This window comes from Beta vulgaris, chromosome 8 (genome assembly GCF_026745355.1).
Source record: "Beta vulgaris subsp. vulgaris cultivar EL10 chromosome 8, EL10.2, whole genome shotgun sequence".
NCBI classification, from domain to species: domain Eukaryota; kingdom Viridiplantae; phylum Streptophyta; class Magnoliopsida; order Caryophyllales; family Amaranthaceae; genus Beta; species Beta vulgaris.
In genome coordinates, this window is record NC_079209.1 from 47,930,000 (window position 1) to 47,957,953 (window position 27,954).

Genomic DNA, 27,954 nt, shown 5'->3' on the forward strand with positions numbered 1-27,954 from the left:
TAGAGATGCTACCTGGCTTTAGACTTTTGAACCAAGTCTGGGCTATGCCTGTCAATGTGGACGGGAAGACCTTGCACCATATGGCGTCTACATCAGTGTAAAGGAACATGTGACCTTCGTAAGCAGCCACGTGGTCATCTGGATCCGAAGTGCCATCATACTTGGAGGTTGGCATCTTGATTCTCGTCATTGGATGGTTCAAAATATCCATAGTGAAGGGGAGAGCTTAGGCTTAATGAGTAGGTGACCCCCATCGAATAGTTACTAGCGCCTGAGGCACTGTACTCACGACGGGAGCCACCCTGGGCCTCTTCCTCTGAATGATACAATTCTTCTGTCTCCAAATGTCTTCTTCATAGTTGACTGATCAATCCTTTTTTCCATCTCTCGCCCGCTAGGGTTCAAAGATCGCATTTTCCGAAGGGGGTGCCGTCCGCGTTCCTACCGGCCGTGACCAGTGGTCGCTTACGTGCACCGCCAGGGTTGATTGGGTGTGCTTTGTTGGGGGTTGGCAGTCAACATTTGAATGAAAGAAGCACAGTTTGCAGCTGTTCAGGTGAGAATTGACTTAGCTGAGCTAAATTGAGAGGTAATTACTATTTGTGTCTGTCCCTCGGGAGATTGGTAGTTGAATTGTGGGTTTCCTATCGCCCCAGTGATGACTGGCTGCGACGAGGTCTGGCCGACATCCTTATCCTTGGATCCTTGATTTGTGTTGTTTACGTCACCCATGATTGCTTCTTTGCTAAGGTTGGGAGGCCCCTCCTTCTAGCGCCAAATTGTTTCGGTTCGAAACGGTTAGCGTCCTCGCAAGAGTCCGCCAAGTCTTGAGAGCTCACGTCCTTGCTGGAAAGCTGCACAGGATGCAAACGTAAACTACCCTCGGGGTGGTTTTGAGGAAACCCCCTCCGACGCTCAAGTCAGATATTTGGACCAATAGGATGTAGAGAGAGAAATAAAGAGAGAGAGAGATAAGCTATTTTTAGTGTGTAAGAGAATGTACCTGCAGAATAGTACCATTGGGGTATTTATAGAAGTACTATTCCTCTGACATACGTATGATCCTTTGACACGTGTAGGGCTATGACGCATTTGACAGGTGGGAAGATTCCCTCTATTTTGTCTTGTTAGGCGTCCGCCAACACTCCGGTCCCAGGTGATGAACTGGCTCGAAAGATCCCTTTAATGGTTTTATCGCACTCGCGTCCATAGGTACATTCGCGGTCGCTAGTGAGAAGGCCGTTAATGAACTTGGGTTATACCCATACAACTCTCTTAATGGTACCTGCCTACCTGTAAATAAACTTGATTATTGTCAGTGACCCAAATTTTATTTGGACCCAAAATGTAAATTCAAATATTTTCTCCTGAAATGTCACTATTTATTGATCAATTTTTACTCTAATTTATCGTCATTATATAAAGAAAAACATAGGCAAGTGAGATCTTGTTAAATTCGTCTAGATGCATATTATCAAATTATAACTTTTTTCTATTTTTTTACGTGTGCACAAGAATATTAATGGTTAAAGAAGGGCATTGGGTTGCGTGAAAAAGCAAACGTTTCACTTAAAACCGAACAGAAGAAGTATAATCCAAAATTTAATATGATTCAAACCTCACTCGAATTAGCTAGATGACAAACGAATTAGACCTGACTTGAATTTGTTCCTATCCAAAGTTGACTTACTAAATGAACTCAACATAATACTACACGAACATTGTTGATTTCCACTCCGAAAATAATATGAGTTTTTTTCCATCAATTTATAGTCGTTGGCTAAAGGGTTGTGTGGAGCGCACCTATAATGCGTGTGGCGCAACATCTTTTTTACACAATTTTCATTTGTCTAATTTGTTGGTGCATGTACACCCCATTCTCCTCACTGGCTCCGCCAGACCGCCACTAATACCCACGACCTCCAAAGTTGACCTTCAAAACTCCCCACGACCTCCGTGTTCCACAGCCGACTGATTTTTAGGAGAGAGATAAATAGGGGCGGTCAGGAAGGATGCAGTGGTGGTGGTGCAAATGTGGCAGTGGAGTATGGTGGTAGTGATGTTGTGGTAGTTGTCCTTAGTGGTCGATGCATCAAAAGAACTTCCAAGTTGAGGAGATAGAAGACAAACAATTGGGGTTTTTTTTGGGTTGAGTTGTCTAGTAATTGAAACGGTCTCACACAAGACTTTTTGATATTTTATTTTCTTTTTATATAATTCTCTAATTTTTTTTTATCTAAATTTACTTGAGCTTTCAATTTAATAATACTGACTCGGTCCAAATTTGACAAACCCATTGATTGACTCAAATCCAAACACGGTAGACTTGAATTTAAGTCGAGCCTCAATGGACCCTAGCAGACCTAAACTCAACTCCAAAAGCAATATAGGTTGATGATAAGCAACATAGGTTGATGATACAGTGAGATTCTTTTAAATATTTCACTTTGACTACAACAAATGAGCAAGCTTTGGACGATGAAGGGAATCTTTGTCATTTTTTAAATTTGTTCATGACCTTTAATTAATGGACACATTACACCGTTAATTACAATCTTTTATTACATATTAAAAAACGTTAATATTAATATTCTAAGAATGCATGGTGAAACAATTTTGACAAAATCTCAATAGATGATTTTATACTACCTTCATTGTCTTAGTAACAATCCTTTATGGTTTTGCATTATGCTCTATGGAATCTTGTTTCAACCATTATCTTCCCTTATTTTGCTTAGTTAATTTTTTCCACTTTACCCTCGTACTGATATTCATAATGTATTCATATTCCAAAGTTCCACTATCGAAGCCATCTATCAATTTGGAGATTCGATTTCTGACACTGGTAACTATATACGAGAAAATCCAAACTCTAGATTTGCAAAGCTTCCATACGGACAAACTTTCTTCCACAAGCCGACCGGTCGTTGTTCTAATGGACTCCTCATGATTGACTATTTCAGTAAGATCCCTTTTAATAGAAGCAATCTAAAATTTTCTTCCAAGTAAATTATATGAGTTTCTGGTTTGCAAGTTCATTTATTTATAAATTCATATATTTAATTTTGGGATGTGATATTTACATATACATATACATATACATATACATATATACATTATGCATAAGAATGAACAAAAACAACATATTATTGATCTCTTTTAATTGCAACATTTGCTTTTCTGAAAAGTTCCACAATTATTAAAGCATTACTAATTTTGGCATATGATTTATTTGTATCTCTATACTCATTTAGTTTTTTCCTCCTATTGTGCAAATTATGTTATACACCTCATGTATACCATACACACGAAAGTGATTATTTGTCATTTCTCATTTAGAGAGCTCTAAATAAGCAAGAAAGGAGGAATCATAAATAATGGCCTTGGGTATATGGTATACGTTTTGCTCTTTTTGTATATATCTCTACCTTTATCCTAACCTTAAATGGTGTATCTCTCAAGCACTATGTAACACCCCAACAATGGAATAAATTTTTCATATAAAATTTAGAGAATTACCAAAATATTATCACCCGTGTCATAACGTATCGACTTATTCAGAATTTCACAGCGAAAATAATAAATAACTTTGATAACATAAATAACTTAGTCAACTCCCAAAACAAACTAAAAGTCAACTATTCAAACCATAACTAAATGAAAATTATAAAAGTATTAAAAACTAAAACACAAGCTCTCCAATGAAAACCCGAACCCATGATGCATCATATTCAGACCTGGAATGATAGATACTTTATATATATATCTTGAGAGACTGCTCACCAAATGAGTTATCACAGGATCAATAAGACACGACAATGATCGACATACAAAAAAAGCATGTAATCAGCAAAGCTGAGTACTACGTAATAAATAAAATATCAAACCTAACATGATACTAATAAACATTAACTCAAAGATAAATAATGATATAATAAAATCACAGATTGAATATAGTGAACTTGACTCCACAATCAATAGGTTAATTATAATTAGATCGAATATGTAATGAATAGAGTTGTCCAAACTAAACTAGTCTTCAATTTAGAAGACGAAGTACAGGCGCGTCTCCGAACTCCCACAACCAACAATATCAAGGTACTAATTAAATAAAATAGAACACGGTTATCAATCTTGTCCCCAGAAAAGCCATGGACTACCACCATGTACTCCAACTCATACTAGTCCAACACTTCACACGTGCACACGTCAAAAACTTATTGTTATTCACTTTCGACTTTAATTTATTACTAAATTATTTATTTGTTGTGACTCACAAAGTAAGACAACCAACATAAATATCATGATCAACAACTCTAATAATCCAAGAATAATCACATTACTTAGTTTAATAACAAACCAATATTTCTTTGTTGACTTAAATTAACAATCAATAACCTTTCTATAGGTGAATCCACAGCTTACCAACCAAGGCCCACGGTCCTTATAAAGTAAATATAATAAAATAATACAAGGAAACAAAATGACCCAATTCATGATCCAATAAACAATATAAATATTAATCCCTCATGTGAATTAATAAAATAAAGTTTCCAAACCCTCATGCTTTCAATCATCCATACAAACATATAATAATCATTATAGGCAACATGTTTCACACAATGGCGTAAAACATGTAAAATCACTTGATTATAAGCCACATATGAACTATAAAAAAGTTTCCTGTGCATAATATGCATAATACTACATAAATCCTAATATTAGGACATAATACTAGTCTAATAAAACATAGGTATGTATGTACCTTGTTAGACAAAACGAGAGACCACTTTCACAACCTTAAAAATTACTCAAAGTATATATATTCTTCGCCTACCAAATACCAACATATCCAAGTATTAATACTCTAATAAATTTCCAGCAACTTTAAATTATTTCAAACCCTCTTACAAAGTATTTAAAAACCCTCTTAAACATTAAAACTTCAACTGTTAGTGTCTCCTAATATAGTACTACCATACTAGTCACTAAAATTTTTAAAAATTCATATTTTGATATTTAAAAACCTAACATAAGTATGTTAATAAAAATTCCAACAACGTATAACATCTTTAAAACTCTTTTAAACTTATTTTAACATAGTTATAAATATTAGAGTACTCAATTTTCACAAACTATAACATATATAGTATTACAATTTCCAACTCTTAAAACATTAAAAATCCATGCTTTGATGCTTAAATTCCTGAATTAAACATATATATTAAATCTAAACTTTAATTACTTTACTAATACTAATTATATAATCTGAAATTTATATTTAATCATCAAAGATACAAACTATAATTAATAAAATATCAAAATAATACTTAAAATATTAAACTTAAGCATTAAAATAATATAGAGCAAGAAGAGGAAATAAACCAAGAGGAGGGAGGAAGGAACTAGCAGCTGAGAGAGGAGGAAGAGGGACGGCTGGGTTTCGGTGGCTGGTGGCGGTCCGGCGGTGGCTGTAGCGGTGGCCGAACTACGAAGAGGAGAGAGGAAGAAATCAGTCGAAAGAGGGCCGATGTGAGGGGGAGGGAGAAGAAAATTGAGTATGTGTTTAATGTGGCAAGAATTGTTAATGAGTGAGTATTTATATGTTTTCCCATTAGGGGTCCAAAAGAGAGTTGGACTTTGTGGGTTATTGAAATGAGAGGTGATCATATAAAAGTGGTAGATGTTTGGGCTCCTCTACTCAATATATATTAAAAATCTTTGTACTTCAACTCAACCAGTTAAATTATAAAATAACTTTCAAAGTATGACCACATAAAATATTTAATTATTTAAAAACATTAAATAATGCTTTGACTTTAAAACTAGAGAGAGGAAGAAATCGGTCGAGAGAGGGCCGAATGTGAGGGGGAGGGAGAAGAAAATTGAGTATGTGTTTAATGTGGCAAGAATTGTTAATGAGTGAGTATTTATAAGTTTTCCCATTAGGGGTCTAAAAGAGAGTTGGACTTTGTGGGTTATTGAAATGAATGGTGATCATATAAAAGTGGTAGATGTTTGGGCTCCTCTACCCAATATTAAAAATCTTTGTACTTCAACTCAACCAATTAAATTATAAAATAACTTTCAAAGTATGACTACATAAAATATTTAATTATTTAAAAACATTAAATAATGCTTTGACGTTAAAACTAGACGACACTTTACGAAATTAATTGTTTAAATACTAAAACATATATAAATATATTTATAAAATTACACATTGCTTCATGTTGCAATTAAAAAAGAATAATAGAGTAAGTATACGAGTAAAGCTATAAAAAAAAAAGGATAACGAATACTTCCTCCATTTTTAATACTTGCAACATTTTGACTTTCACAGTTGCCAATACATAATTTTAGTATCTCTAACGTTCAAATCTTATAAATATATTTTGAGATAAATGCAACAACATCGTACATGTTAAAATTTGTATTATATACTTCCTATGTTTCTTTTTTACTTGCAACCATTTGACTATCATGATTGTCGTATCATAACTTCAACCATTAATATCTTTAATTGCCAATAATTAAAAATTATGAAAAATGTATATTTAGAAAATATTCATTGAGATAGATCTAAAAGATCCTACATGAAAGTGTTTTTCCTTAATTTTAAATCACCAAAGATAAACTAAGTAGAGTAGGTAAATAGTGGAAAAGTCATACTGTTGCAAGTAAGAAGAAAAGGAGGAAGTATTAGTTACAGAGTTCATATCAAAGTAAAAACATGAATATTGGAAATTCAAAGTTAAGCATAGTACAGGATACTAAACTAGCACAAAGTTGAAGTTGCACTTTACTCATCCTAGTTGTAAAAGTTGCAATTTATTCACTCAAATCATAAATCTGTTAACTTTGCCTTTAACTTCCCATTAATTGAATAAAAGATACTGATTGAAACAAAAACGAGAATGGACCTAATTGCCCATTTTCTCTCTTTTCATCCATAACTTTCCATATTCTTCTTTCTCCCTCCACCCAACTCTCTCCCCTCCGGTGGTGACTAGAGATGGCAGTGGGTAATAGACCCTACCCAGATTCGTGGATCCAGATTTTTTTTTGGTGGATATGGATCCTCAAATTTTGGACCCCATGGATCCGGAAAGGATCTGGATCCTCCGTGGAAAAAACGGATCTGGACCGAATCCTAAATTATTACCCAAATCCAGATCCGTTTACCTGTTTTTATAATATTGTTATTATTATTATTTAATATTATAATATTGGTTATTACATGTTATAACATATTTTTGCTAGAATTTTTAATTATTGTTCTAATTAATGTGCGAATTTACTGGATTATTGAGTTCGAATAATCGGTTGATAATTGTAAATCTTTCAGAAATAGTTGATTAATTTACAGTTTGATAATTAAACAGTTAGTAAATGGTTGCAATGGTTATTTTTCAAAACTTAAATGTAATTTTTGGTTGATATTAGATGAATCTATTGTTTAAAATCTTTAATTATGTGAAAATTAGGATAGTTTGAAAAAAATAGGCAAAGATTCGTTTTGTATCCGTTTAGAACCCGAATCTGGATCCTCATTCTTATCCAGATAGGATCCTGGATCCTTGCCTAAAAACAGATCTGGATCTGGATCCTAGAGGTCCTTGTCCCGATCCTACCTATTGCCATCTGGTGGTGACCATTAACAATCCATGACTCCGCCACCTCCCTCGACAAATTGGCTGCGCATACCCCCAACCAATTTACCCTACTTTCCCCACCCCTCCCACTCTCCTGTTCACCCTTTCCACCACCTCCAACACCCCCACTCTCTCTCCTCTTACCATCAGACTAGCCAATTCATCCCTCAAGAGGCCAAGACCTCACTCGCCATTACTCCTTGACATTAAACACAAGCTAAGCCTCTGTCCAATTTCTAAAAGAGTTAGTTACCAAGTAACACCAAAAAAACAAGTGGCTGAAGTCAATGAACAATGACACAAAAATTGCAGTGCAGCAATAGCGAAAGAAATATGACAAGCACACTTCACCCCCAACCATGTATGAATGCCAAGGACTCATAAGAAAGCTTTCTAGAAACATATTAGCTATATTCATTGGCAAAGTTAGATCGATCAAGCTTTAGAGACAAGATTGTTACACAAACTTCTATAGATCTTCTCTTACCATCAACAAATAGGAAAAACATGCACGTCTTAGATGAGCAAAACTCGTCCATCTAGAAGAGTAATAGAAGTACCAAAAAAAGAAGTTATAGCCTATGAAGCCATTCCCATGAGAAAAAGAGCAATAAGCACTCAAGTACCCTGGTTTCAGAGTACAACTGATGTTATAATAACATATACTACCTTCGTTCTTAATAAGTGCAACATTTTCCTTACTTGGAATAGTCACAATAAATGCAACCAAGCTCAAAATGGTAAAAAAAAAGTTCAATATTATTACAAATATGCCACCAAAAAGCAAGAGGGGACCACAACTTTTTTGTTTCATCACTTGAATTACTCTAATTTATTGTGGTCCCAATTTTCTCTCTCTACATTCCTTGGTATTACCCTACTTTCTCTATGTTGCACTTATTAAGAAACGGAGGAAGTATTTGTATTCCTAAAGAAATAGTACTGCTGATGGAAGAAGAATGTTATTTGACACTACTCTTCTTCTCCAAAATGAAGAGCTACTAATTCCACAAAAATCCCATAATACTTTATCTTCATTACTACATGAGTGCTAGAAAGGAGATAATACAAACCTACTTTCAATCAGTTAAGAGAAATAGCAGACTCCAACCAATTAGCTAGACAAATTGTGGGATAAGAACAACACATGAATTGAGTGTTAGAATATATCTGTGATATATCAATTCCGTGCCTTTTCCATTCAACTTTGCAAACAATATAAACTAATTACAAGAGTGATGTTAGGCTACAAATTAGCTACTGATTAGCTATAACTAAGGAAACGTAATATTGACTACTAAAGATGGATATGTACAATAATAAGAGATTATATACAAAGATATCTAATGTCTAGAATGCTGAGACTGTCCCGAAAATCATTAAATAAAACGCGCGGAAGCCCTTTGGTGAAAATGTCAGCAATTTGATACCGGGACGGCACGTGGAGCACACGAACTTCGCCACGTGCCACTTTCTCACGAACGAAGTGAATATCCATCTCAATGTGTTTGGTGCGTTGATGTTGAACAGGGTTGCCGGATAAGTAAATGGCACTCACATTGTCACAGTAAACGAGAGTAGCTTTTGAAAGGGGACAGTGCAACTCGAGAAGTAAGTTTCGCAACCAACATGTATCGGAGACAACATTTGCAACCCCCCTATACTAGGCCTCAGCACTACTACGAGAGAGGGTGGGTTGCCGTTTTGAAGACCAAGAAATCAAATTATCTCCGAGAAAAACACAATATCCGGAGGTAGAACGACGAGTGTCAAGACACCCGCCCCAATCGGCATCTGTATATGAGATAAGACGAGTAATGTTGGACTTGTATAAGTGAAGACCAAAAGAGAGAGTACCCTGAAGATAGCGTATGATACGCTTGAGAGCACTCATATGCTCATTGGTGGGAGCATGCATATGAAGACAAATCTGCTGCACGGCATAGGAAATATCTGGACGAGTGAAAGTAAGATACTGCAGAGCACCTGCGAGACTGCGATATTTGGTCGGATCATCATAAAGAGTATCAGCAGTAGCACTAAGTTTGGGCTTAGTATCAACAGGAGTATGACAAGGACTGCAATTGGACATTCCGGCACGCTCAATAATTTTTGCAGCATATTGTGTCTGAGATAAGAAGAGACTATGGGTGTGCCGAGTAACGGAGATACCCAAAAAGAAACTCAGAGGGCCAAGATCTTTCATAGCAAACTCAGAGGCCAAAAGATGCATAATGTGCTTCCGAAGACGATCAGAAGAAGCTGTAAGTATGATGTCATCCACATATAACAGAAGATAAGCAATATCAGAACCATGTGCGTAGATGAACAAAGAATGATCCGAATTACTGTGAGAGAACCCAATGGTAGCAACAAAATCAGCAAATCTTTGGTACCAAGCACGTGGAGCTTGTTTTGACCCGTACAAAGATTTCTTCAACAAACAGACATGATTTGGATAATTTTTGTCACGAAAACCCATGGGTTGATGCATATAAACTATTTCATTGAGATGACCATGTAAAAAGGCATTCTTGACATCCATTTGATGAATGAGCCAAGATTTAGAGAGAGTAATGCTGAGAACTGCTCGAATGGTGGGAGATTTAACCACGGGGCTAAATGTCTCATCACAATCAACACCCTGCTGCTGAGTATTGCCATCACCTACAAGACGAGCCTTATACCGCTCAAAAGAACCATCAGACTTATGTTTGTGACGAAAAATCCACATAGATCGAATGACATTCACATTAGGTGGTCTTGGCACTAATTCCCAAGTCTTATTATCAATTAAAGCATTAAATTCATCCAACATTGCATTTTTCCAATTATGGTCACTAAGCGCACTAATGTGATTTTTTGGAATCGGAGAAATATCTGTAGTAGTGGTAGTGAGTGAAGTGGAGGAGTATTTGGGGTTGGGTTTAAAAATGCCATGAGATGAACGTGTGGCCATGTGAGTAGATATGGAATTGGGAGGCTCAGTAGACGGGGGAGGATTAGGCAGGGGTGTGGGCTGCTGTGATGTTGGACGAGGAAGAGGGGAAGATGGGCCAGAAGAGTGAGCTGGGCTACGTGAGGGAGGGGAATTTATAATAGAGGGGGAGAGAGGGGGATGTAGTTGCTCGTGGCCCAAAGGAGCAGCAGACCGAAGCTCATTGGAGGGAGGAGTGTGTGCTGGGCCCGTGAGAGACTGCAGCCCAGATGAAGAAAGAGAAGATAAGTTGGGTTGGGATTGTGGGTCAGGCTGCATAGATGGTGGCGTGAAATGTTGTGACAAGTGATGTAGTAAGGGACCACTAGTGTTGTCACATAAAAAATCATAATATGAAGGTTTGGGTTTGTGAAGGTGGGAGAATGGAAATTCAGTTTCAACAAAACGAACATGGCGATTAATTATGATTTTACCACTAGACATGTCATAGCATTTGGAGCCACAGTGGTTAGGAGCCGGACCTAAATAAGCACAAGGAGTCGACCTTTCTTGTAACTTATGAATAATAGAAGAGGGGAATAATGGGAAACATAAGCAACCAAACACACGTAAATGTGAATAATCCAGATCACTTTGATAGAGAATTTGAGTGGGTGATTGGTAGTTCAATACCTTGGAAGGAAGGATATTGAGAAGGTAGGTAACCATGGATAGGGCATGGTGTCAAAAAGAGAGTGGCATGGAGGCATGAGCAAGGAGGGTCCGAATGATATTATTTATGGATTGTATGTGTCTTTCGGCCTTCCCGTTTTGAGGAGATGTATGAGGGCATGAGAGACGGAAAAGCATTCCATGTTGTTCAAAAAAATCCTTAAGAGTACCATTTATGTATTCTGTACCATTGTCACACTGAAAAGTTTTAATATTACGTTCAAATTGAGTCTTGACTAAAGCATGAAAAGCTAGGAAGAGGTGTTTGACCTGGGATTTCTTAGCAATAGGAAAAGTCCATAAAAATTTCCTATAGTCGTCTAGAAAAAGAACATAATAACAATGGCCTGAAGTACTGACAATAGGGGAAGTCCAAAGATCACTGTGAATAATATCAAAAGGAAGAAAAGTATATGACACCGAATCATAAAAAGGTAGCTTAGAATGTTTCCCAAGAGGACATGAAGAACAATAAGTTTGATAAGCCTTATTACAATCAATAAACTTGTTACTACACAAAGATTTAAGAACAAGATCGCTAGGATGGCCTAAGCGATTATGCCAAATATCGGAACGTAATGCAGTAAAAGCAGAATGATTGCGGAAAGAATTGGCTTGAGAGCTGGAGAAAAGTGGATATAAGTCCCCTGTGCTATCACATCTCATAAATCTGTTCCCCGTTTGTAAGTCATTAACAGAGAAACCAAATGGGTCAAATGAAATAGAGACCATATTATCCGTGGTAAATTTACGAACAGAGATTAGATTTTTTATGAGTTTTGGAGCATGTAAGACATTGTTTAAGGTAAAGGGGGGATGTGGGGGAGGCAAAGTTGTGCGACCGTGACCAATAATTGGAATTAAGTGACCACTACCAACAACAATGTTATCATGTTTATTGCTAGAATTGGAATAAGAAGAGAGAATACCTGCATCCGCCGTCATGTGAGATGTGGCATCGGTATCCATGTAGTAATTTCCAGCAGGTTGAGAGATAGAAAGAGTGTGCATAGCAGCATCAATATCAGTGGGCATGTACTAATGAGACGTAGGAGCAACAACATTGAAAGCTTGAGGTTTGGACCCAAGCACACCTGGCCCAGAAGGAGAAAAACGTGGGGCCGTGGTAGTAGGCCTAGGCTGCCAAGAGTAAGCAGGAAACGGACAAGGAGGAATGGACCACCCTCCCCAACCAGGCTGCCACGGCTGCTGCCACTGAGGCAGTACCTGCTGACGTGGCTGCCACGTGTGCTGCTGATGTGGCGCAGTGGACCCGGCAGAATGTGGAGCCTTTTTCTTCCCATTATTTTATGAAGAATACCTCCCCTTATTATTGTTATTGCGTTTGTTGCTGGCAGAGGAGTCAGGTGAGGGGGAAGGATCAACAACAACCATGGCAGCTCCACCGGGCCGGCTACCATTTTCACGAGCATGGCGAGCCTTGATTGTACACTCAGCCATTTTCAACCCTGGCCGACAACTTTCAAAAGAGGGCAAAGGTTCTTGATTTTGAATGTAATCCGATGTACCACTATACGCCACCGGTAATGATCCTGTGAGACGTAAAACAAGACGACCATCGGTGACCGGAGCACCAACATCAGCCAATCTATCCGCCAGAGATTGTAGATGATTGCAATAGGTGTCAATCGAGGTGAAATCCTCAAAAACAGTAGTGGTAAATTCTTCTTCGAGATGGGTAACACGAGAGGCTTTGTTGTCTTGAAAAAGAGCTTCAAGACGATTCCACGCACCCTCAGCCGTATCATTACGTTTGAGAATAGCAAGGAGAAGATCGGAAGAAATGGTGCTATAAATCCATTGCAAGACAACGACATCTAATCGCCGCCATAGAGCCATGTCAGCGGACTTAGCCTTGGTGTAGGCTGCCAAAAGCCGTCTCCTCGGTGGGTGGAACCAAATGATCGTATAGGTCATGGTCCCGAGCAAGATTAGTAAATAGGGTAGCCCAAGAATGATACATCGCTTGCTCGTTATCTAATGTCACAGGAACAAGAGATTTAACATTAGTAATGGTGAGTGCGGGATGAAACTTGGGCTGGTCTGTCATGGTGATTAAAGGAGAAGAGGAAGAAGATAAGAAGAAAAGAAAGACGATGCGGCGAAGATTAGACAGAGAGGATCAAAGAAGTATCTGATACCATGAAGGAAATCAATTCCGTGCCTTTTCCATTCAACTTTGCAAACAATATAAACTAATTACAAGAGTGATGTTAGGCTACAAATTAGCTACTGATTAGCTATAACTAAGGAAACGTAATATTGACTACTAAATATGGATATGTACAATAATAAGAGATTATATACAAAGATATCTAATGTCTAGAATATATCTGTGATATATTCTAACATTGAGCTTACAAATAGAGTTTTGCAATTTGTCACCGATCTGGTCAATGATGATAATATTACTCCAGGGCATATGGTCAGCATCAATAATCACATGAAGATCATCACAAATCAGAAAAGGTGGAGTGTTGCTATTTGTCATGATATGGTGCATCATACTAATCCCGATTTAATTATTGTTAGAATATTTTTAATGGGTATTAAATTTTTGAGTTACAAAACAATAATTGTCATTCTCGTTTTTTGCGACAAGCAACCTTTTTTATTCATTTAATTTGAATTTCACTGAATGTTAACATCATTATAATTTGATTGAGTAAAATGCAACTTTTATAACTAAAGTGAGTAAACTGCAACTTATCCTAAAGTTTAGTACCCAGTATACTTATCTCCAAAAATCAAAATATTCTCTGCATTAGAAGGCTAGAGTAAGGATTGAAATGAAAGTCGCCTCTCTCTAAAACTCTCTCTACCCTCAAACCCTAAGTAAGCCAAAGTCGCACAGAGCAGCTCGCTAGTGACCGGCCTGAGCGCGCTGCTCATTCGGTCGTCGGCGGCCTGCTCCACCAACGTAGCTGAGCCGTTTGCTTGGCGTTTTGCTTGTATTTTTCGTTCGTCTGCTTCCGAAGTCCGAGAAGACGCACGAGAGGTTCTTCGCATTTGGTTGGCACTGTTGGCCTCTTGCGCCTCCTCTTCGTTTCCCGTTTCTTCTCGTCGGAGTACTTATAGTTATTTGATTGTAAGTTTGTCTGTTTTTGGTCTTTTCTGATTAGTTTTTGGGAGGACCTACTCAGATCTTAAGTTTACAAACTCGGGTAGCCTCTCTCCCAAACTTTCCCAAACGCCACCGTCGATAATCTCATCGGTAAGGTAAAGTTTCGGGTTAGGGTTTCTTGTATGGGTTAGGAAGTGCTAAGTTCGAGTTTGGGGTCTGTTTAGATAGTGATTTTGACAACCTTTTTCCGGAGCTAACCTTGTCATCGATGTCTTGTGGTTTCGGCTTGACCCCGATCTTGACGGTAAAGGTAAAGATTAGGTTAGGGTTTTTAATTTGGTATTGGGTCCTGTTCATTTTCTGCAATTTTGCCGTCCTATGTTTTTTAGTATGCTTATCGCTAGTTGTTATTGGTTGTTAATTTTGCGTCGTCTTCTCGTTAGTTATGTTAGATGTATTCTTGTTAAGAATGTTGTTTTGAGTGATAATATGTGGAAACAGTTGGGTTTAATGCCTAGGCTAAAAGAGGCACTGTTAGTCGGTGTTTGGTCCTCCTCTGATGATTAGAGTTTGGCATTCGGAGGAGTTGTAATGTGGTATGGTGGGTTGTCAGGGAAAAAAGATTTGAGTGGAAGGGGGTTTAGGGTTTCGCAGGTTGGATTTGTCCGTTTGTGTGTGGAATTAACGGAGATTAATGCTTCGTCTCAGTTAGCGATGTTATTGCTTTTCATCGCTCTCAAAACTTTTTATCCAAACGTTGCTCCTCATTTTATGGGGGTTCATAGCATGCTTCTTGAGTCACTTGTAGTGACTCTTATGGCTTGTGAGCAACTCACAAGCCTGATGTCAGTGTTACCAGCTCGATTCTTTACTATCCTTTCGGTTCTTTTCTTGGTTTCTATAACCACCAGGTTCTTAAGGGTTTATTCATCCAACTGGAGCTCATTCTCCTATATTACAATCACTATTGATGGTTGTGGCAAGTTTGAACGTTGTCAACCAAGTCATCTCAACACTCAAGGATGCATTGGAGAAGTGCATGTTAGTGTATTAGTTTCTTGTAATGTGTTATTAGTATGTTATATCTGTGTTGTAAGGGTCTTTAATGACCCTAGTGGTAGTGTGTAAATTCTTTCTATCTATGCAAATTTTCGCGATGTAAAAAAAATTAAAAAATCAAAATATTACAACTATGAAAAAATAGAGAATGTATGATATGAGGCTTACTAGAGTGAAAATTCACAAGCCGAGAAATGAAAAACATTGGAGTTTGGACCTTCCCATAATCCTTACATCTTGCTAATCGAAAAAATGTTAAAAAGCATTTTGAAGAAAATATGATGGGTTTATTATATTGCTGCAAATGTTTCACGTGCTATTAAGTGATCATTGGCAATCATTGAGATGATCACAACTAATCATTTGCTAAGATTCTTCTAGATATTTCTAGAAACTGCAGCTGCTGTCATGTGACAAATTACAGCTGTTTAGGCTTTTGTCTCTTTGTGATGCTGGCATTCTGCAGCACCTTCCTGGTATTTTCCTTTCCTAGGTTTTAGGAGAGAAAGCTAGGGAAGTTTTTTTCTTTATATAGATGCTGATATATTGTAATAGACAAGAGAGAAACACTCACAAAATAGTGAGAAAAACTTATGCAAGAAATGAGAATGCAGAAAAACATTTCTTGATATAAAGCTTAAATCTTTCTTCCAATTTTCTTAATGGTATCAGAGCAGGTTGTTATTATCTGCTAAAACGTTTAAAAAAAAAACCCTTTAGAATCCTAAAAGAAAATGTCAGGAGGAGAAAAAGAAAAGGAAAGAGAAAAATCTTTAGCCTACCTTGGGTATGCAGATCCTTTCTTCCTGGCCTCTTCTGATCTTTCTACAAACCAACTAGGTAGTATCACTTTTTCAGGTGATACTACTTAAACTGGACAAGAAGTGTAAGGATGGCCTTAGGGGATAAGAACAAACTTGGTTTCATCAATGGAGATATTGTGAAACCAAAAGAAGACGATGCAGATTTCAATAAATGGAAGAAAAATGATGCTATGGTAAGGTGTTGGCTGTTTGCTTCTATGAATGCTGATATAGGAGCAAGTATGATGTATGTTAAGAGTGCTAAAGATCTGTGGGATGAGTTGAAAGAGAGATATGAGCAAACTAATGCTCCTCTTCTCTTCCAACTGAAAAAAGATCTGAGTGGTCTTAATCAAGACAATAGGAGTGTGGCTGAGTTTTACTGTAAACTCAAGCAATTGTGGGATGAGATATCATCCATTGAAGGTGTGCCTGAATGCACTTGTGGTGTTATGCTGAAATACAAATGTGATATCCTTAAGAAACTGAATCAAGCTGATGCTTTGAATAAGCTAATTCAGTTTCTCATGCCTCTCAATGAGGGGTATGAAAACATGAAGAGTAACATTTTGGCAATGGATCCTCTGCCTACTGTGAGTAGAGCTTTTCATCTTGTTCAACAACAAGAAAGGCAGAAGCAAATCTCATGTCAAATGCTGCTGAGGCTAGTGCATTAAATGTAAGAATGCAACAACAAACAAACTGGCAACAAAGGAAGGATATGAAGGAGGCAAAAATGAAGAAAAAATGTGAGCATTGCTTCATGAAGGGACATGTGAAAGAAGAATGCTTCAAGATTGTGGGCTACCCAGAATGGTTTAAGAAGCCTAAGGTAAAGAATGCAATGAATGTGAACAAAGTTCAACAGGAAGGAAACAATGAGACTCCTCTTGACATAGTTTATGAAGTGGGTGACTCAAGTGGAAGCAAGCCTGATTCAAATCTCATCAATAACCTGGTTCAAGAGATGATGAAGGCTCTGAATGACAAACAACACAGCAGCAACTTTGCAGGTAAAGAAAATTCATCTAAAATTGCTTGCCATAGTGAAAATTTGGGTAATCAAAGATGGATTGTAGATACAGGAGCATCTGATCACATGATAGGTGATAGAAACTTGTTTTCATCTTCATATTCCCTAAAAAGGCCCATTAAAGTTGGTCTTCCTGATGGTTCTGTCAAATGGGTAAAAGAAGCTGGAAATATTGATCTCACTGATAAAATTATGTTAAACAGTGCATTGTTGGTACCTGATTTTAAACATAATTTGTTATCAGTAAGTAAGTTGATACAAGGGAGTAATATGAGGGTAGTTTTTGATCAAAATGGATGTGTGATACAGGGCCACTGCTCTGAAGAAATCTTGGGAAAAGGAAAGGAAGAAGGAGTCTATGTTTTGAACCTTGAAGAAAAGAGTGAAAGATACAAAAAGAAGAATGAAGTTTCTTTTGTTTTAGGAGAATCAAAGCATACTTGTAATGCTGTAGAAAATTTATGATTGATTCATGCCAGACTAGGTCATGTATCTCTTTCTAAAATGAGACATTTGAGTTTCTGTAATTGCAAAGGAATCAAAGAATATTTCGGTGATACTTGTTGTGTCTCCAAACATCATAGGCTTCCTTTCAATCTTAGCAAATCTATTGCAAATTCCATTTTTGATATGATCCATGTTGATCTCTGGGGGCCTTATAACACAAAAACAATAACAGGAGCTAGCTATTTTCTAACTGTTGTTGATGATTACAGTAGAACAACATGGACTTTCCTTCTTTCTAACAAAGAGCAAGTCAAAGGAACTTTAGTTAATTTTCTTGCTTATACTGAAAATCAGTTTCATAAAAAGGTTAAGGTATTAAGGAGTGATAATGGAACTGAAATCTTCCAGGAAGAATGTGGGAAAATTTTGAGTGAAAAGGGAATAGTTTATCAGAGGAGTATAGCTGGGGATCCTCAACAAAATGGAAGAGTTGAAAGAAAACATAGATTCTTATTGGAGACAGCCAGAGCTTTGAAAATTCATGCTAGATTTCCAAGCTATTTATGGGGAGAATGTATCCTTTCAGCCACCCATATTATCAATCTTCTTCCTTCATCAGTCTTAGGGTGGCAAACCCCTTATGAAATACTAATGAAAACAAAACCTACCTATGATCATCTGAGGATCATTGGATGCCTTTGTTATGGAAGTCCATCTGCCAAGAAAACAGATAAATTTGGTGAGAAAGGAATAAGATCTGTCTTGCTTGGATATCCTTGTAATCAGAAGGGTTACAAGCTTTTGATCTTCAAAGAGAAAAATATATCTCAGTAGAGATGGTATGTTTAAGGAGGAGATCTTCCCTTTCCTTAAAACTGAAAATGATTTGACTCAACAAGTTCAACATCAGATTTCTTTTCATCCTTTCTCTGAACTGGATAATGAGCACGTGATGGATTTTGATGATCCTACAGTTGAAGATTCTCCAGAAGTACCTCACAGTCCCAACAATGAATTTCCTCTCTCTCACACAGCTCATCCTCACCAGAGTGGTTCACCTAGACCTTGTGAAACTTCAGATCATACTCAAGATCCCTCTTCACAAGCTGTTATTCCTACCAGTGCTCCTATTTTGAGAAGAACAACTAGAACAAGAGTTGTTCCTCATAAGTTTGATGACTTTGTTCATCAACTTCCTATTGTGAACCAGAATGATGAAGGACATGACTTGTCTAGCTCTTTTAGTGTGCATGGAGTGAAAGAAGTGCAGCACTATTCTGATGATTACATCAGTAGCATGAACAATGTCATGCAGATAATAGAACCAGACACTTATAATCAAGCTTCTCAGCATCAAGGATGGAAAGATGCAATGCAACTGGAATTAGAGGCTCTTGAAAGTAATGACACTTGGGAGATAAACATATTGCCACCAGGACATAAACCACTTGCCTCAAAATGGGTTTATAAAGTGAAACATAGGCCTGATGGAAGCATTAAAAGGCTGAAGGCACGGTTAGTTGCAAGAGGAGACAAACAGATTAAAGGCAAGGACTATAAACATACATTCTCTCCTGTTGCAAAATTCACAACAGTTAGAGTGTTAATAGCCCTTGCTACTCTTCAAAACTGGAATTTACATCATGTTGATATTAATAATGCTTTTTTGCACGGTTACCTTGAAGAGGAAGTCTATTTGAAGCCCCCACAAGGATACTTTGTTCCTGAAGGAAGGTATGCAAGCTCAAAAGAAGCTTGTATGGCTTGAAACAAGCTTCCAGGGCTTGGAATGTTGAACTCAAAGCTTTTCTGCTACAACATGGTTACATTCAATCCAAGAGGGACTATTCTTTATTCTCTAAATCAAATAATGGCAAGAAATCTTTCATCCTTGTCTATGTTGATGATTTATTGCTCACAGGTGATGACCATGTTGCTATTGCCTCTATTAAGCAAAGCCTAGATCAAGCCTTCACTATAAAGGATTTGGGGAGCTTAGATATTTTCTAGGCATTGAAGTTTCAAAACACACAGCAGGGACACTCTTAAATCAAAGAAAATACATCTTTGATATTCTCAACAACACTGGGTTGATGAATTGCAAAGAAGCTATGACACCTCTGCCTCAAGGTCTCAAGCTGTCTTCTGAAGAAGGAAAAGTGTTAGCTGACCCTGAGATATATAGAAGGTTGATTGGAAAACTCCTCTATCTCAATCTCACAAGAGCTGATATTTCTTTTAGTGTGCAACAATTGAGCCAATTCATGAATTGTCCAAGACAACCTCACCTTGATGCAGCCTTTCACGTAGTGAGATATCTTAAAAGAACCATTGACTGGGGTCTTTTCTACCCAGCAGATAGTTCCATGACTCTACAAACCTATTGTGATGCTGATTGGGGATCTTGTATTTTCTCTAGAAGATCCCTCACAGGCTTTTGCATCTTCTTAGGCGATTGTTTGGTGTCTTGGAAAATAAAAAAACAACAAACTGTCTCTAAATCTTCTGCAGAATCTGAATACAGAAGCATGTCCAAGACTACAAGTGAAGTAGTTTGGATTGAAGGTCTTCTTCAAGATTTAGGATGCTCCATTCCTAAGCCTATCACTCTATACTGTGACAATCGAGCTGCTCAACACATTGCTGCCAATCCAGTGTTTCACGAAAGAACATAACACTTGAACATTGATTGTCATTATGTTAGAGAAAACATTGAATCAGGTTTCTTATGCACTGAGCATGTCTCTTCTCAGTCGCAGCTTGCAGATTTGATGACCAAAAGTCTTCCTAAGCAGCAGCATCATTTTTTATCATTCAAGTTGGGTCTTGTCACATACCCCAAGCTCCAACTTGAAGGGGGTGTGAAGAAAATATGATGGGTTTATTATATTGCTGCAACTGTTTCACGTGCTATTAAGTGATCATTGAGATGATCACAGCTAATCATTTGCTAAGATTCTTCTAGATATTTCTAGAAACTACAGCTGCTGTCATGTGACAGATTACAGCTGTTTAGGCTTTTGTCTCTTTGTGATGCTGGCATTTTGCAGCACCTTCCTGGTATTTCCTTTCCTAGGTTTTAGGAGAGAAAGCTAGGGAAGTTTTTTGCTTTATATAGATGCTGATATATTGTAATAGACAAGAGAGAAACACTCACAAAATAGTGAGAAAAACTTATGCAAGAAATGAGAATGCAGAAAAACATTTCTTGATATAAAGCTTAAATCTTTCTTCCAATTTTCTTAACATTTCTTGAACTCTTATTCTCATTGGCTTTATTTTCATGATTTTATTGGTTGCATGTAGCCAAGTTTTTGAACCTGCCATTCCTGGACCCTTATCTTAACAAAGACGGTAACTTTAGTCATGGGGTGAACTTTGCTGTTGCTGGAGCAACTGCACTCAACACTTCCATTTTGGTTACGAAACACATTGTGTCTAACTCCACCAACAGTTCTTTACTTGTGCAGCTTGATTGGTTCAAATCTCATCTTAATTCCATTTGCTCTGATCCATCTGGTAAGTAAAAACTTATCTACTTATATAAATATACCTGTATACCAGTTACCATACTTTCAGAATTTTATGCTGTCATTAATGTATGAAGCTTCCATCTTCGATCACACTTCCTCCGAATTCAAATGAAGTGTCAACTTTATATTTTTTGTTCTGCTTAATTACTTTCAGGAAGAAACCAAGAAAGAAGTGTCCATCAACAAGTTTTATTTTTCCTTTATTCTAGTTAATGGCTTTGTTTGGCAATACTAATTGAAAATAAACTGAAAGTGATAAGTCAACTGAAACTGATAAGATAAAGTTGAAACTGATAAGGTGATGGAATTGATAAGGTAGCTCCTTAATTAGCTTAATTGTTTGGCAAAATTAGTTGATTAAGTTGATAAATGATTTTGACAAAATTAGTTCATATCAATATTTAAAAAAATTTCCGAAATTTCATTTTCCTGATTTTAAAAAGGTAAAAATTTAAACTTATCAAATTTTTTTTTATAGTGAATTTAAACTTATCAATTAAGTCTTAGTAAGAGCTTGTCTTGGCAACTAACCGTTTGAGTCTCTTAGGGGACTCAAACGGGGGTAATTTGGTCATTTTATGCGTTGGAAGATTTTACGCGCGTGTGGCTGACATTTGCTTGGTACCAATGCTAGGTTATAATGGTACCATTCTCCGAAAATATTGAGACCTTGGTACCAGTCCTGATAACAATTTGATACCAATGTCAGTTTATAATGGTACCATTGTGTTTTATTTTGGGTGTTTGAGTCTTTTTTGGACTCAAATTGTTGGTTACCAAGCCTTTCTCGTCTTAGTAACCACCTGAAATTTTATTTTAAGTACTTCCCAAATACTACTAATCATTTTAGCACCTAAGATATATAATCTAAAATTCTAAATATGTACAGTTGCTATATTTATTTGATATCTTCAATCCGATTCGCCAAAATTGCTTATGCAATTGACAATCTTAAATTAATTTATTTTCGTCTCATATGTCAATGTTTTATACTTGCTTATGTAGCGTTGCTAAAAGCTCGTCGTCTCATTATTTGTGATTCTAGTTTGTAAGCAAAAATTGGCAAAGGCACTTATCATGATGGGTGAAATAGGAGGAAACGACTACAATCGGGCATTTTCCCAAGGGAAACCAATTATCGAAATCTATAAAACAGTGCCTGAAGTTGTTCAAATTATTAAATATGCCATAAAGGTGATAATTCTCTCAACGGTTTAAGAACATTACATGATTAATATAATTATTGTTACTCCCTCCGTCTCAAAATATAGTCCCATTTTATTTTGCACAGTCTCTAAGACGTACCTTTGACCTACAATATTTTCTATTTCTTATTAGTAATAAATATAAAAAGTTGATATTACGAATTTACACATTGAGACGAATCTAACAAGACCCCTCATGAATATGTCTTTTTGTATACACTAGTAAGAATATTTGGTCAAAATTTTTAAAATTTAACACCCAAAATAGAAATGCTAACTATATTTTGGGGCAGAGGGAGTAAAAGCTAATATAGGTTATATGATTATTATTGCTAATTATGCAGGAAGTTATTAATCTTGGTGCCACTCGGATAGTTGTCCCAGGAAACTTTCCCATTGGTTGCATGACGATCTATCTTAAGATGTTTAAAACAGACAGCTCGAGATTGTATGACGAGCTCCAATGTCTGAAAAGTTTGAATAAATTTGCAAAATTTCATAATAGTAAATTACAAGAAGTTATTGGAGAACTTCAAAGCGAGTATCAAGATGTTTCAATAGTGTATGCAGACTATTTTTTGGCCATGAAAGAGATTCTCAAGCATGCTACTTCCCTCGGTTAGTATAACCACTTAAATATTTAGTATTTATAATTTAAAATTAACTAAAGATAATAGATGATTGTTTGTATTGCATGTAGGGTTTGATAAGGACACAATGGAAACGCCATGTTGTGGTACTAATGAAGACGATAAGCCTAATAAAGATTCCCATATAGTATGTGGAAGAAAAGGAGTTGTTGTATGTGAAGATTCTAACAAACATGTGAATTGGGATTCAGTACATTTGACTCAACATGCTTACCATATTATGGCGAAATTGTTAATTAAACGTATTAATATTTGGGACTAAAGTTATTTTTTCCCTTTTTAATAACTTTTGTCTATGCACAGTTTGTGGAGTGTATATGGTACTCAAGTTCTTACACAAATGTATGTTCTTTTGTAAGAGTTGTTTATCTATTTTGTATCGCCTCCATATAATGTTACCAATCACATATTGTAAGCTAAGAAAGAATAAACTCCATAATATAGAAAGAATAGAGAGAATAGAGAGAAGAATTTAAGTGTTTGTTATAATTTCTGAATGAATAATTTGTAAGAGAACAAAAAGCTATTTATATCTAAGTTGTAATACAAGAGGAGATATAGCACGTGCGTGTAATAACTGATTCTGTTATAGCAGAATCAGTTTTGTCCAACTGGATCATGTGTGAGCTTGGGTGTAGCATGAGCAGCAGGTGTAGTATTTTCATAACCCCCTTCTCCCTCAAGCTAGGCAGCGTGTGAAGCATGCTAAGCTTGGATAACAAAGAGTGACACTGAGGAGAAGGGAGGATATTGGTGAAGACATATGTTAGTTGATCTCTAGTAGGCAAGTATGCTAGTTGAACTAATGAGGCCTTCCAAGACTTTATCTCGAGTAAAATGACAATCAATGTCAATGTCCTTAGTACGCTCATGGAACACTGGGTTCCTACCTATGTGAAGAGCACTTTGATTGTCACAATGTAATGTGACAGGCTGCAAATCAACCACCCCAAGTTCTTGAAGCAGCCAGACCATCCATGTTATCTCAGAAGTAGCTGAAGCAAGAGCCTTATATTCTGTCTCTGAAGAAGATCTTGAAATAGTAGATTATTTCTTGCTCTTCCAGCTGATAGGTGATTGTCCAAAGAGAAGAATATAACCAGGTACAGATCTTCGGGTGTCATGGAAGCCCCCTATCACTATCAGAGAAGGCTTGTAAACAAAGAGTAGTTGAGGCTTTGAGAAGGATGCCTTGGCCAGATATGCATTCTACATAGTTAAGAGCATGTAGGAGGGCTTTATGATGCTGAAGTGAAGGTGCATGCATGTATTGACTTAATGTTTGTACAGTATAACTTAAATCAGGTCTTGTATTTGTAAGAAAGTTCAACTTTCCTACAAGACATCTGTAAAGGCAGCATCTGAGAAAGGTTCATTAGAATTAGCACTTAGCTTGAGATGAAGTGGTAGAGGAGTTGCCACTTGTTTAGGAGAAGAAATGTCTGCTGCAATAAGAAGTTTCTTTGTGAATTTCTTTTGTGTAAGTGTGATGCCCTTAGTAGAATACATGATCTCTATATCAAGGAAGTAGCTAAGTCTTCCTAAGTCCTTAATATTGACTGTTGCATCAAGATGATGTTTAAGAGCATCAATGGAAGAAGAATCTGTACCAGTCAAAATGACATCATCAACATACAAAGCAGCAACCGTGAAGTGAGAATTTTAACTTTTAAAGAACAAAGAATAGTCATTCTTTGACTGTCTAAAGCCTTGAAGTTGTAGCTCACTGACCAACTTAGCAAACCACTGTCTTCTAGCCTGTTTAAGGCCATAGAGTGATATTTTTAGAAGACAAACTTGATTGGTAGGATTAGCTATACCCTTTGGCATCTTCATAATGACCTCCTCATGTAATCCCAATGTAAAAGTGCATTGTTTACATCAAGTTGCCATAGAGACCAGTTTTTAGAAGTAGCTAAGCCTATCAATGCTCTAACAGTGGCCATTTTGATAACTGAGGAAAATGTTTCTTGAAAGTCCACCCCATACTATTATGTGTAGTCTTTTGCCACTAACTTGGAATTGTATCTTTCAAGAGTACCATCAACTTTAAGTTTGACTTTGTACACCCATTTACAGCCAATAGGCTTCTTACCACTTGGTAAATCAACAACTCCCCATATCTTGTTAGAAGCTAAGGCAGATATTTCTTTTTCCATGGCTTGAACCTTGTTATTTCCCTAGGAACACTACAAGAGGGGGGGTGAATTGTAGGTGTAGAAATAAACGTTACTTTTTGCGGAAATTAAAACTTAAGCGAATAAACAAGCTAAAGGAACACAAGGGATTTTTACGAGGAAAAACTTCTTGGGCCCAACAAGAAGAAACAACCTCGACTACTAGGGATTTTAAACTCAACACTTTCACTAATTAGGCCAAACAACTTTGTTACAACCTAATTCTAACTCGAGCCACACCTTGAGTTCCTAAACTCAAGTTCCTGAGCCACTGTTCCCTTAACAGCAGTTCCTCTCAACTTCACTCGAAGTTTTCTCACACATACAAGCTTCACTCAAAGCCTCTCTCTTACAGAACTTCACTCAAAGTTCCCTTACCCCAAAAACCAAAATACAATTGATCGAAATAAGCTTAGTGCGTGGAATTAGAGTAAGAAGGCAAAGAACAAATGGCTATTATGAGAGAATGAAGGCACTGACACTTAATTAGTTAAACTCACTTAATTACTTAGTCAGACACAATTTGGAACTTATCTAGACTTCTATATTTATAGTGCTAATCATGAAGAACGTGGGATTAAAACTAGAGTACATGTTTAGTCCATTAACCCATGATGTTCCTTCCCCTAAGGAACACGTTTCACATCATGTCCCATGATCCCATGATCTAAAAATGAACGTGGATATATTTCAGCCATTACTCCTAAGTAATAGGAGTTCCTTGAGCTTTATCCGAAAATAAGTTTTTATAAAAACACTTTTTATCTTTAAAACTGAATTTTTAATCTTTAAGAAAATAATATCTTTTAAACAAAATCTTTCTAAAAACCGGATATTTATTTTCTTAATTTTCCGAAAAATAAAATCTTTTTCTTAAACAGATTTTCTTTTTAAAACTGATTTTATCATTTGAAATTAGATATAACTAATTTCCTATAATTTAGGCATGACTTACTCAAATATCTTTTTAACTGTTATATAATGTTGCACGCCTAAGTCTAGTTCCTTTTATTAACTAAGTTCCTTTAACATATTCGTTTAGTGCCACTTAGTTTGTTCCTTACAGAGGAACAAACTCTCATTCTCAAATAGACTGCCACAGTTCCTTACCATTCTTTCTTTGTTCCTTTACATTGGAACTAGAAAATAAAACGCCTAGCTTATATTCTTCTTGATCCAATGCTTGCTCCAGTATCAACATAGAAACTTCTTTACTTAGCCTTTGAAATCCTCTCTTGACTTCTTCATTGACTTCTTATTCTCCCAGTTCCTTGCATTGATACCTTAAACACCATACACTTAAATAACTCATTAGTTCACTACTTAGTTTGTTTCTTTGTTTCTTTGTCATCATCAAAACTAGGGTTCAACAATTTTCCCCTTTTTGATGATGACAACAAAGGTACAAACTAAGGAAAATAACAAATAATATAAGTGAATGATAATGACAAAAACATAAAAAAGAAAATGAAAAATAAAACACAATTATGTGAGTAACTGAATTTTGATTTTTCATTTACCTTAACCTATTTTTGATTTTTCATTTACCTTATCCATTTTTTAATTTTTTTTAATTTTCAATTTTTTTCAAGTTTATGTACAGTTTGTTCCTTAAATGATTTTCCCCTTTGTCATCCTCAAAAAGAATAGACTCTGCATGTATTGATGAATTGATTTAACACCTTAAGACCAATATACAAGCACCATTGGTGGTTAAGTTAGAAAATCAAAAGAGTAAACTTGCTCAAACATCAATCACATAATACTAGCCATTCCAAGGAAGAAATTATGCAAATCATTTAGAAACAGAGACATTATAGCAAAAGTCATTGATTATATAGCACTTGTTCCATAACAAAACAAAGAAAGAAAAGAAAAAGGATTAAACAAAAGTTGTGTTCCTTGATCAAAGAAACAGGAACAACAAACAAAAAAAAACTAAGAAAGGGAAGGGGAATGGTGTTCCTCTACAACTTCTTCTTCTACCACATCCTCTAATTTCTTCATCACCACCCCATGGTTGAGTCCAACCTGTTCCTTCAACTCCTCCAAGGCACGGGCCATAGAGTCCATCTTCTTTTGTTGAAAAAAAACTAAGAAAGGGAAGGGGAATGGTGTTCCTCTACAACTTCTTCTTCTACCACATCCTCTAATTTCTTCATCACCACCCCATGGTTGAGTCCAACCTGTTCCTTCAACTCCTCCAAGGCACGGGCCATAGAGTCCATCTTCTTTTGTTGCGCAACCACTGTATCACTCAAGCTCTTCATAAGACTTAACATTGTATCAGTTTTAGCATCCAAAGTCCAATGAAGATGATTATAAAACTTGATCATATGTTGAGCAGGAAGACAAACATCATTTACCCAGTTAGCATCATCCGGAGTATCCTGTTCCTTACCCTTGGAACTTGAGGCAGATGGTGGATTTTGTGGAGGAACTGGAGGGGTTAGAATGGAAGGTTCATCTGTTCCGGGAATAGAAACAGAAGGTGAAGGGTGATAAAGGAGGAAAATGGTGGTGTGGGGGGAAGAGTTGTGGAGGTGGAAGCAAAAGGATTTGGGCCTTTTATTTCATCCTTCAACTGCTCAAAACTGGAAGGAACAGAGAAAGATGAAGGTGAAATGGAGGGTAATTTGGTGAAAGGAACAGAGAGTT

General features: G+C 36.7%; 1 protein-coding gene across 2 annotated transcripts in view; it reads left to right on the forward strand.

Moving 5' to 3' along the window:
• LOC104885054 (GDSL esterase/lipase At1g28570) overlaps window positions 1-23,608 on the forward strand; it is a 34,103-nt gene extending 10,495 nt beyond the window's left edge. The window contains exons 2-6 of one of the 2 annotated variants that reach the window (XM_057391076.1): window positions 2,796-2,962; window positions 21,038-21,250; window positions 22,310-22,458; window positions 22,814-23,087; window positions 23,170-23,608. In XM_057391076.1, the coding sequence (XP_057247059.1) occupies window positions 2,796-2,962; window positions 21,038-21,250; window positions 22,310-22,458; window positions 22,814-23,087; window positions 23,170-23,381 (1,015 nt within the window). In that variant the 3' untranslated portion in view covers window positions 23,382-23,608. The remainder of the gene's footprint in view (window positions 1-2,795; window positions 2,963-21,037; window positions 21,251-22,309; window positions 22,459-22,813; window positions 23,088-23,169) is intronic. The other variant, XM_057391077.1, reaches the window with a different exon arrangement.
• The last annotated feature ends 4,346 nt before the right edge of the window (window positions 23,609-27,954 follow it).